At 41.3% G+C, this 11,040-nt stretch overlaps 1 protein-coding gene across 1 annotated transcript; it reads right to left on the reverse strand.

Annotated features, from left to right (window-relative positions):
* Positions 1 to 4,266: 4,266 nt before the first annotated feature.
* LOC144023710 (inositol hexakisphosphate kinase 2-like) lies at positions 4,267 to 10,295 on the reverse strand. Its single transcript, XM_077529461.1, has 5 exons — positions 9,702 to 10,295; positions 7,513 to 7,744; positions 7,264 to 7,427; positions 6,984 to 7,159; positions 4,267 to 5,858 (listed from the first exon to the last, which is right to left on the reverse strand). The coding sequence occupies exons 1-5, from the start codon at positions 9,913 to 9,915 to the stop codon at positions 5,259 to 5,261; spliced, it is 1,386 nt and encodes a 461-aa protein (XP_077385587.1). The 5' UTR covers positions 9,916 to 10,295; the 3' UTR covers positions 4,267 to 5,258.
* Positions 10,296 to 11,040: the final 745 nt, after the last annotated feature.

Consider the following 11,040-nt stretch of genomic DNA (forward strand, 5'->3'; position numbering starts at 1 on the left):
GTTAGATTTAGGAAAAGGGTTTAACATTACATCTCCTCTGAAGTCTCCCCCTCACCGGAAGTTTCAGTGCATTATTACATCTAAAGCGGAAGTGCTGCGTGCATACAATCAATCCATAGTGTACAGTACAATAACACTTCGCACAGACAATATAAGTGATTAAACTCACCTTTTCTCATCTGCACACAATAACAAAGCGGGGAATAAAGCAGGTAAGTGGGAATAAAGCAGGTAAATAACTGTGAAGTTTCACAGCACGAACGAACACTTGCTGAGGTGAGTGGCAAAAGAAACCATAAATTAACATTTGGCACTTGACTTGAGGTGCGTTCAATGACAGATCACAATGTAGGATATTTCAAATTTAAATAGAAAAGCAAACAAATTGAACGCCAACAACTACTAATAGTTAAAAAAATGTGGGCTTTCTTGAAGAGAATAAAGTCGAAAATTACTATTTAAAGTCATACACATACAAAAATGGGAACTGTTGAGAATGTTGCCATTTTGAGTCTTCAAAGTTGCTTTAGGCTACAACTTGTGTGATTGTCAAACAGAAGGGTTTTTTGTTTGTTTTTAAGCCCTTATTTAGCATACAAATGCTATGAGAAATCTCTAGGGGGGGAAAAAACAGTTGGTACTGGTCTCAAACTTTTGCATTCATCTTCATAAGAGGAACTTGTCAATTTGGAATGTTTAGAATAAATAGGGAAGAACTGTGCACTTAAAATCCCCCAAATGCTGAAAATGTACATAAATAAAATAAAATGATAAACAGCAATAGCGTGTGTGCATGTGTCAAATGTGGGGGGAGGGGGAAAGTCACATTATTAAAAATGCTATATTACTTCTTTCATCATCTGTAATTTGATCTGGCAACTGGCAATGTTAGCTCATTCTGTTTCATCCTGTGGTGGAATGTTGCTAGACTGGCCATGGCATCACACACATTGGGCCAACATATATGTCAATTTGGAATTGGGTCAGGCTGTTAGAAAACCTGAGCGCATCCGATTAGATGTCCACTAGACCAATGTGGTTACGAGCTTCCAATAGCTAAACAATTAGATAATTCCACGACCTTTGAACTGTGATGACTGCTATGGCGTTTACACACACAAAACCATGTGTGCTGTGTGCGCTGCTGGCCCACCCACAGTACACATTTACATAGATACGTATGTGTGTCCTTTGATTCTTGTGAAAGTGTTGACTTAATTTGGTGAATAAACTTAACCTTCACCCAGAAAAAGCCTCTCATGATCGTGTGAATCAATTCAAAGGTCAGTGGTCAATTCCTATATAATATATATTGGAAATGTGTTATCAACAAAGCTAGTAAGATAGCACATTTTTGTTTATGCAGACCATTCCAATCTTGTCTAAGACTAAAAATAAGTAAGTTACACCCTGACGGACAAAATACATTAAACTTGACTCTCACTTGTACAATCTTATTTGAGCCAACGTGAGAGCAGTAATGTATGATGGTCAGTGACGTATGAATAAGTTTCGATACAATTCATTCCGTGAACATGCTTATAAATCATCTTTCCCAATGAAATGAATGAAAATGTTAATGTGAAAATGTTGACCTCACCCCACTCCCGACCTGTGTTTTTTTACTCAAACTTTTACTACAATATTTATTAATAAAATAATCAAATAGAATGTATTATTCAATTTGTGCATCATCATTAATTTATTGCGACTCCTAGTGTGCTTAGTGGCCACTGAGGGGGAAACAAACTAAGAAGACTTTCACAACTACGGTTACTCAGTAAACTACAGCAATATTAGTTGTTGTTTTTTTTGTAGAGGATAAAGAAAATATATCTATGAGTATTGTTATATTGTCTGTCTACACTGTTGGTGTTCAAATATATGTTGCAAAAAGTGTTTAAATTTGTTAGCCCATCTATGGGATTTTGCTAAAGGTTGTTTTAAACACACCCCATGTAATTCCCATAATTTTACATTTAAATCCAATTGGGAGGGGCTTCTAACAGCTTGAAGCCTATTTCTGTAATTTTTGTAATTGCTTTATGCCAAACCGTTTCTTTTTGTGAAGTTGAGAATATAAATAAATAAACAAATAAATAAATAAATACATGAGAAAAAAAAAGAATGTTAAATTAGAAAAGAACCCAACAACAATTAACTATAGTGTGATTAAAAACCTACACCCAGCAAGGCCTACAAAATACAACTTGTTGTGACCCTTATGAAGTAGCCACTCTGTTGGATACGTATGTGCAAACTACCACGTTTATATTCATGCGTCATAAACTAAGCGATATTACTGTAATCACAAAGTCACTTACGCCATGGCCCGCACCATCCACTATGCTATTGATGTCAGCCTGGCTTGAGCCTATTCGTTTTTCCAGTGTGTTACATAACAGTCAAGATCCAGAAGCTCAAAATCTGATCACATTCCAGCAAATCTGTCAGATTACACTGAATGCAGTTTTTTGATTAAAGTAAATTGCTTAAATTATGCAAAAACAACAGGATGCCACGGGTTTATGAGGCGGAACTTCTTGATAGCTGTTGCTAGACAGCTGGAATTCTCATAAACAAACATGCGCTTTATATGACTCATGAAACATTCAAATATTAGCATACATTCAACAAGCACACATTTGTTCCCATAATAAATGTTGGAATTGAAGTTCAACCGTGGGCAACATGTCTACCTTACAATTGTTAAGGTTGGTGATTCCCACACTTCTTCCAATATTAAAAAACGTGCATGATAGGTTTTAAAGTGTCCATATGGTTGTTCAATTGAATTGGCTGGTCACCTCTCGTCAGTATACAGTTGACAGCCTCTTGACCAAAATCAGCTGTGATAAGCTCTAACTTAAGGACAAGAATATAGAAAATGTGTACTGTACAGCCAGGCTATGGTTGAAGTAACAGCAGACAGCTTCATTAGGAGGAAAAAAAAAGCTCTTCAAAAAGTCATTCACAGCATATTAAAACTTGAAAACATCAGCACATCAGTCACAAGTGATGACACGCGACGTGGAACATGAACTGTAAGCAACAAAAAGAACACCTGTTTTCTCCCATCACTCACGGGCAGCCATTTTGCCTCTTGTCACCTGAAAATGACATAATCACAGTTGTTCAAGGTAACAACCAATCACGGCTCACCTGTTTTCTGATCATGTGACATGATCATGTGATCATGTGACAATTGCAAGTTGAGCCGTGATTGGTCGTTACTTACGCCCTGACCAACTGTGGTGTCATTTTACAGTTGACAATAAGTGGCAAAATGGCCGCCCCGCGATGGATTAAAACGGGTCGATTTCTGCTTACCACCAATGCAATATTAATCAGAAGACTGTGTTTAGACTAGTTATGGGCAGCACAGAACATATGCTGTTATTGTAAATAAAACTTGGGGTTTATCTCCCCTATAACCCTGTGAGTTTATTTTTTTAAGGGTTGAACTGGTCTATCCCTCTTGTGACATCCTCTTGTGGTCTAGTGGTGTGAATTTGTCGTTCGCAGTTGTTTTTTTGTGGCGTGTGTGTTTTTGGTATTTAGATTTTTCTTGGATGTTTCTTTTGTTGTTTTTTAAGTTTTTGCTTCCACATCATTTCTGTGGTTGTAAAATGTTTGCTGTATAAAACGATTGTGAATAGTTTCAATTACTGTATAGTTTTTTCCCGACAATGGTAATTTCACATGTAACATGCAATACAATTAAATGTAATGAAAGTACTTTGTACCTGTAACCAGCACTTGAAATAACTTTTGTTGCAAATGATACTATACTCATACAAGACCGATAATGCATTCCGGTCCATCACATTATTTCTTCCATTGCTGGAAAACCTATTTATATATTCATTAATTTATTCCATTGCTCAGCATGTTTATTTTTTCCAGGTTACAGTGTGCCGATGGTGTGTTTGTGTGCGCTGCCAAACAGCTTCTAATGCTTCCTGCTTTGAGCCGGATGCAGCCCTTCTGGTTTTTCACGTTGCGTTGTATAATCCGAAACCCTCTTGCACAATCCAGTCTGCAACATCGCTGCAGGATGGAAGCTAATTATCGTGGGTGCAGTTTGGGCTGGTGCAGACGTGAACTGCTTCAAGTACAATTTGCACCTAAATACAATTAGCGTCCACCATTAGGAACAATTTATCTGACATTTTCAAGAAATGGACTGTACTGTCTAGCATTTTATTGTTTTTGTGCAATCTGCTTCACAAAATCAGTAATAACCACACAATAGTAATCAACTGCTTACCACAAATGAATGTCTTTATTTTCAAGACATCGCCAACACACATGTATACAAGCGAGCTTATCCGCTCTCGCAATAACAAAATAAATTCAGTATAAGAGAACATATAAGAGTGGTTATTTGGAATGTGATTTTTCCCATTTCCCACAACCCTTTCAAATAAATAGTCTCTTGGTAGCTAGTAATTTCAAATCAGTAAATTCTCTTCATGTCCACATTTAAGGAATGAATAAGAGAAAGTCTAAGAAAAAAAAAACACATTGGTAATTAAAAAAATAATTTTCTTGTAATGTCTTGTTTGCAGAAAATTAAGCAGAGAGGGGAACTGTTGGAAAAAGGCAAACTCCTTGTCTCCTTCTTGTCCGTTCTGTATCAAGAGTCCTTCAAAGTGCCTGATTGGACACCAAAATGAACACAAAATGTCCTTAACAGGAGCTTACACTGTTGATTGCTACAAGGCTGCTGACCTAGCCAGCCAAGGTCAGCCCTTAAAGTCCCTCCCCCGCTATTTATGTGCTATACTCATAGGGACTTCCCTCAAAACACCAAATAAACTCAACACCACAGGTAAAGCACCATGTCAGACTCTTTTGAACTACAGTACACTTGAATTTCAACCACTTAGCTCGCCATTTCTCTCTCAGAGAGAATGCAAAATAAAGGAACTGTGTGTGTACCGCAGGAGGAGGGGGAGTGTCCTAGGATGCTACAAGTCTTTTTGTTGCGAGACCTCAATCTCGTGCCTCCTACTGTGCGCTAAAGGAGCAGTCTCAAAAGGAGGGAAAAGTGCGACCCAGGCGGGCCCTGTCCTCTTGGCAGGTGAGGGCGAGCGCAGGACCCACCGCGCAACTCTTCCTCCTTACCCCGAGGTTCCCTCCGAGCAGGCGGCGAGGCGTCGCACCTTCGAGACGGTGCACCTCGGGGGCGTGGCCTCTTCGGGCTCAATCCCCAGGCTTTGAAATTCAGAACATGCGGTCTCCGGTGCAAGCCTTCAGTCATTGCTGTGATCCTCCAGCTGGGAGATGATGGTGATCAGGTTCTGGAGCCCGAAGATGAAGCCGCTGTCCTGGCCCTCGTGCACCACGCTGTCCTCGCCGTAGTGACGACAGGTGGTGTGAGCGAAGTCGATCATGCGCACGTCCACGGTGGGGCTGCTGGAATCCGTCGCTGGGTTGTGGGCGGAGCGACCGCTGCCGCCGCCGTTGCCGCTCCCTCCGGCCCCGCTGGCGCTGCAGCTTGCCGAGGACGAGCGAGGGAAACCGAAGGCCCCTTCTTCCTCCTCGTCATCGTCAGACAAGTCATCCTCATCGCCTTCCTCTCCCCCGCGGTGTCTGGGTCGAGAGGGCGTTCGGGGAGGGTCTCCGTCGTAGATGATGAGCAGGGAGCTGGAGTAGAATCGGTACGACTCGCAAGACTCCAGCGCAGCTTGCATCTCGCGGAGGCGCTGGAGCACCGGCGACAGCAGCTCGCGCCGCAACCGGCGTCCGTCGTGGAAGAACTGGTAGAGGGCCTCCTCGAAGCCTGCGAAGGTCAGCTTTCGGCCGTGGTACTTGTTCATGAACATCAGCTGGCCAGAATCTGACTGGTACACCTGCGGACATCAAAGCCAAAAATGAGTACAACGGAATCAAATGCACGCTTCAGACTTGCATGTTCAGAATCAATGCAGTCATATCCACACAAAATTTTCGCTTCACTGGCACCATCCGACATTGCTTGTGTTTGGTACAAAATGAATGTGGAGGACCTTGGGAAAAATAATCACTTATTAAATTGCAATAAAAGACGTCAAAATGAATTCATTAATTGACAAGTAATCAATTATCAAATTAAACGACAACTATTTTAATAATCGTTTAGAGCAATTTTTTCATTGAAAATAGTTGAAATGATCTGATTTCAGCATCTCAACAGTCGTTAATAACTGATTTCTGTAGTCTTTCATTATCATGACTGATTATCTTCTGTGTTCAATCAAATAAGACTTAAGCAATGACCGAACCAGTAACAATCAGTTTCATAAAGGTTGACGAGTAGCTTTTATTGAAATCACAATTATTTTTTGGTACAAAATAGTAAAATGTTGAAACATAAAAAAAATATTTAGACAAATAAAATTCTTTGAAACACTAATTAAGCAAGATCCATTTGGATGAAACAAAATTTATTAAATCACATTTTAAAATTTAAAAAAGGTGCAAATGTACAAATTTAAACAACTCAAAATTAGTATTAATACTCTTTTTTTTTTTTTTATGATTATGCATATTTTGTAATTGTGGAGTGTAATAATTTAAAGTGTAATTGAATTTTGATTAATTACACAGCCCTACACTATACGAATATGAAATAAACAACAATTACTGGCTAATAGAGTGAATAGGGAAAAAATGCTTTTGTAAAACATTCGATTGAATAATCCAGTCTAAAAATAAATCTATAGCGGCAGCACTAATTGCAAAATTGAGGGAAAACAAACAGAAGTGTTTTCATTTTATATTTATCCCGTTCCATAAATGGCCATTTGATGCAAGGGCACCTTAGTGGCTGCATTTACTTTTTTTATTTTTATTTTTTTATTTCCGTTGCGCTTAAGCAGGGCTGAACTCAAATTTCGGTTCACAACTCCCAAAACTTGTAAGTTGGAGCACTTTTAAGTCAAGGTACCACTAACCACATAACAGTAACTAAAAAGGTTCGTCAGTGTCGACATTACCTGCATGCCACAGAGCCGCACTCCTATGGAGGCCGATGTGCTTTGTTGACACTTGCGGATCTGATTGGCTTTCTTCTCCTCTGATGCGTCGTCGCCATGTTGGCGGGTCCCCATCTTCAAGTCCAAGACACATGGTACTGTGTAACGCCATGTTAGGTTCTCCAAAAGGATGAACTCTGTGGAAGCGAGTCAAGGAATGCACGAAGAGACTGGAGCAATACGACGTGCTTAACTATGAACATGTCACGTGTTCCACGATGACATCATCATGAAAGGATACTGTATTGGTTCCTGTGCTTTGCGTTGTCCTTCATCCTCTGTAAATGCTGCTGGTGACATTTGAGACTCCAGGGATTGTGTTTGATCTGCGGCACCATGTTGCCCTTCTCCAGGCTTAAGTACAGAACCTCGGCCTGCGGCTGCGCCTGGACGTCGTCGCGGTAGCTACAAAAGAGCGCGCGCACAAAAAGGTCAACGCTCATGTCACAAAGTACTTTTCAGTTCAAAACGTACAACACGGCAACTTTACCTTATGATGTTGTCATCTTTGCGGCTCTGGCGAGCTCGCTCTTTGCTATAGTTGTCGTTGTCGACGTGCAAAGGGGACTGCTTTTTGTTGCTCCACTTCAACATCTTGCTCTTGGGCTCGCAATCGCTCGAGGGGTCCTTGTTTTCCAGGTCGCCCGATTCGCTATGAAGAGGGTACGCGATGAGGCACAGGTTCCCTCCCTCGTCCTCTTCGAAACTGACCGATACGACGCCTGTGAAAAGGGATGCGGGATCGTTTGAAAACAATAAATTCATTGCAACTGGAAGATCACAGCAATCTTTTATGCAAAGGATTTAAATGTGAATGCACTAAACAACCACAAATAATACATAGCCATGGAAAAAAAAAGACAGACAAGGCTGAAATTTGTTATTAAAAGCACATTTATTCAAAATTGCAGGGTAAGCACAAATACAGCTCATGCTTTTATTAGACAATAACAATACATACTCAAATGAGCAAAGAGTGTTCATAACAGACTCAAGAGGGTCATGTGAAAGGTAGAATGCATATCATGGCTGTTGATGTACAGGATGTGGTCAATAAGTTGGCAGAAATAAGGACGTAATGTCCCATCAAAAAACAACAGCGTGACTACGTATTAAAACTGCGGGCCTGAGGACCCAGCGGCCTTGCCGCTCCCCGAGCTTATGACATCATCTGCGCTGACATCAGCATCCTTAGGCCCTTTCGTTTCCCCGCCACTGCGGCCTGACGGAGACTTGCACAGTCATCGCGCCACAAACAGCCAGTGTGGGATCTTGTGATGCAACTGCTCATTATTCTTATTAAACAGGCAGTTTGACCCTGGGACCTTAATGTTGCCAAGGGATACACTTGAATTATAAATGTTGAGGTACACCCAATTGTGTGAAATACCTTAACAAGCTATGTGAAAATGTTTGATCGTTGTGGTGTCTTAGCAATCTGCTGTGTAACTGCTCAGACACCACACACGGTCTTTTAATAGTACACGCTACATTTCGGAGGAGTCAAATAACACGGATGTCTTACCTCCTTAACAGACGCCATTGGACATGTGGATCAGCATGTACTTAATTTCATTAGTCGAATGGGGTAAGACGAGGTCTGACGTCGACAATTAAAATTATACTACAATAAAAAGGTGCATGGCAACTAACTAATCCTGGATTTGTTAATGGCTACATTTACATTAGATTCACATAACTTGTCTCTTACAAACAATTTTGTTTGTGACAAGCCAAGTTTGGATGGATGTTGAGGCCTGCTTCACATGCAAGACTACCTTTTGTTTTTGTTTGAAATTAAAACAAAGTTAAATTTAAAATGTCAGTTACAGTATTTTGACAAAGGGAGCTATTTACCAGAAACGTTTTTTTTTTTTTTTTAACTTTAAAGTTTCTAAGACATGATGATGACAATGGGAGCTCCCTGAATTTTTGTTTAGTTTCTTGTCCAACATCATATGCTTAAAAACATTTGAACAAAGATTTGGAGTGACACCAATATTTACCCTTTTGCTGAAAACGAGTATCACATTCAAATATCAGTTATCAGTCAATTATTTTCATTTCGGGAGTCCATAATTTAAGGCCATGCGCTACCTTGTAAAAGTAATCTTCTCAGGACCTTCAGAATGTAGTGCTGGTCGATATAATTCAAATATTAGCAACCTGTTGGGTTATTTTATTTAGCCAACCACATTTCAAAATCGCCTCACAGGGCCCGCTAGCTGGACTACAAAGCCATAGGTTAGCTTTTTTTTCTTCTTGAATTGGTCGCATAAATACTTATTTTTAACTGCTCCAGATTATGTATATGGCACAGTTTGGTGCTGTATTATTATTTTGTTCGCCCCTGGATTGACGTTTACAATAATTGTTACATGATAGTGGTGGTATCAGGTCGTGCAAGGCTACACTGAAGGCCCAGGTACAAGATTCAAAGCCTGTCCCTGCTTTGCCATGTACTGAGAACACCACTGAGGTCTTGCCATCTTTAGAGAATATTAGTTTTCATATTCCGTTCTTTTGGGCCCCTTTCACGCAAACTATTCAAGCGAACATCCACGTGCAAAGTGCAGCCTACGGACCGTTACGTAATGCTTAGCATACAGATGAGAAACACGCGAGCTAGCTTGTCACCACCATCACAGGCGAGTTCCGATCTTAACAAGTCGCACTTACCTTTATACTGAGGGGTGAATTTCCTCATTTCGGCAGGGAGGCTCTTGTAAAACTGGTGCTCGCGGGGGATGAGCGGCTTGCAGATGGTCTGCTCCCCGAATCGCAGCACACAGGAGTGGCCCCCCACCTGGTGCACGAAGGGTTCAAGCATCACCCCCTTCCCCGAAAAGGGAGTCCCATCCGCCTGCATGAGGGCTTCCAGAGCGGGACTCATCCTCACTGCGCATCGGACATCTGAGCGTGGTGGACCCACGTCGCACGCGAGACGAGAGGCTCCGCCACTCGTCCGGCTCCCTATCCTGGACTTGTTTCCTATTTCGCCCACAGGGGGCGCTGCCAGTCGACTGCTCGAGCGAGCTTGGGGAAAAACAAAGGCTGAGCAGGAAGAACAGAGGCAAGAAAATCCTTTATACCCTTCGCGTAACCTGCCCTGGGACAGTGTATAGCCCTCTTCTGTAGAACTATATAGTCTCTGCGATTAATTTCGTGTCATCAAACGCTACGTGTGCGTCACTAAAGGCTGATAAAAACGTATTGGCTTGACGTGGACGTTTCCTGTCGCGCTACTGTGGCTCAACTGACGCACTCGTAAAAGTCCCTGCCTGGTAAAAAATCAGGAAGCCTCGCCCCCAAGCCACGCCTCCGTAGCGAGGAACAGCCAATAGCGGAGGCGCTGTTGTCGCTGGGAGGAGACAAGGCATCTCAGAGAGGATCACGCAAACAAAGGGGGAGCGAGAGAAACGAAACAGGGGGAGGGGAGAACAGGAAAAATACTAGACACAAAAACACAACACTGAAGGCATTTTTTTTGGGCTGTTTACTTAGGTTGCAGTTTCTTTGCTTTTGTTGCCACGGTGACAACCTGCAGTTTGCATATAAGGTTTGTATTTGGTCTTGAAATGTCAATGAGAAGTAAAACAAACCTAAGAAGAACATGTACTCAGTAGGTTTAGAGGTTTGCATGAGTTTATTAATGCAGTACAGGTACATCAAAAAAAAAAAAAATACTAGTGACGGGCTGTGTATTTCGCCTGACTTGAACCGCTCTTAATACCCCCACTATCAAGTCATATTAATCTAATAACATACGGAACAATAAAACATTAAGTAGTGCACAATATTTATTCATATTACAAATGCATTTATGTGCAGATCACTGCAGATGTGTTTTGCTAGTCAGAGTTGGCTGTAACAAGTTTTGCCCTGACCAACCAATCAGAGGATGGAAAAAATGCTTGCTGGCTCTTCGAGGACCAGAGTTGGGTTGAGTAGCCATGTATTAATTGTACTTTTAAAATAATGTGAGTCAAATTGTTTTCCTATTTTTGCCAGTAAAAAT

This window comes from Festucalex cinctus, chromosome 8, assembly GCF_051991245.1.
Source record: "Festucalex cinctus isolate MCC-2025b chromosome 8, RoL_Fcin_1.0, whole genome shotgun sequence".
Lineage (NCBI taxonomy): Eukaryota > Metazoa > Chordata > Actinopteri > Syngnathiformes > Syngnathidae > Festucalex > Festucalex cinctus.

Coding starts and splice junctions, on each gene's coding strand:
- LOC144023710 (XM_077529461.1), bottom strand. CDS start 9,915: ATGAGTCCCGCTCTGGAAGCCCTCATGCAGGCGGATGGGACTCCCTTT. Junction 7,745..9,701: donor ATTCACCCCTCAGTATAAAG/GTAAGTGCGACT, acceptor CCCTTTTCACAG/GCGTCGTATCGGTCAGTTTC. Junction 7,160..7,263: donor AAAGCACAGGAACCAATACA/GTATCCTTTCAT, acceptor TCGCTTCCACAG/AGTTCATCCTTTTGGAGAAC.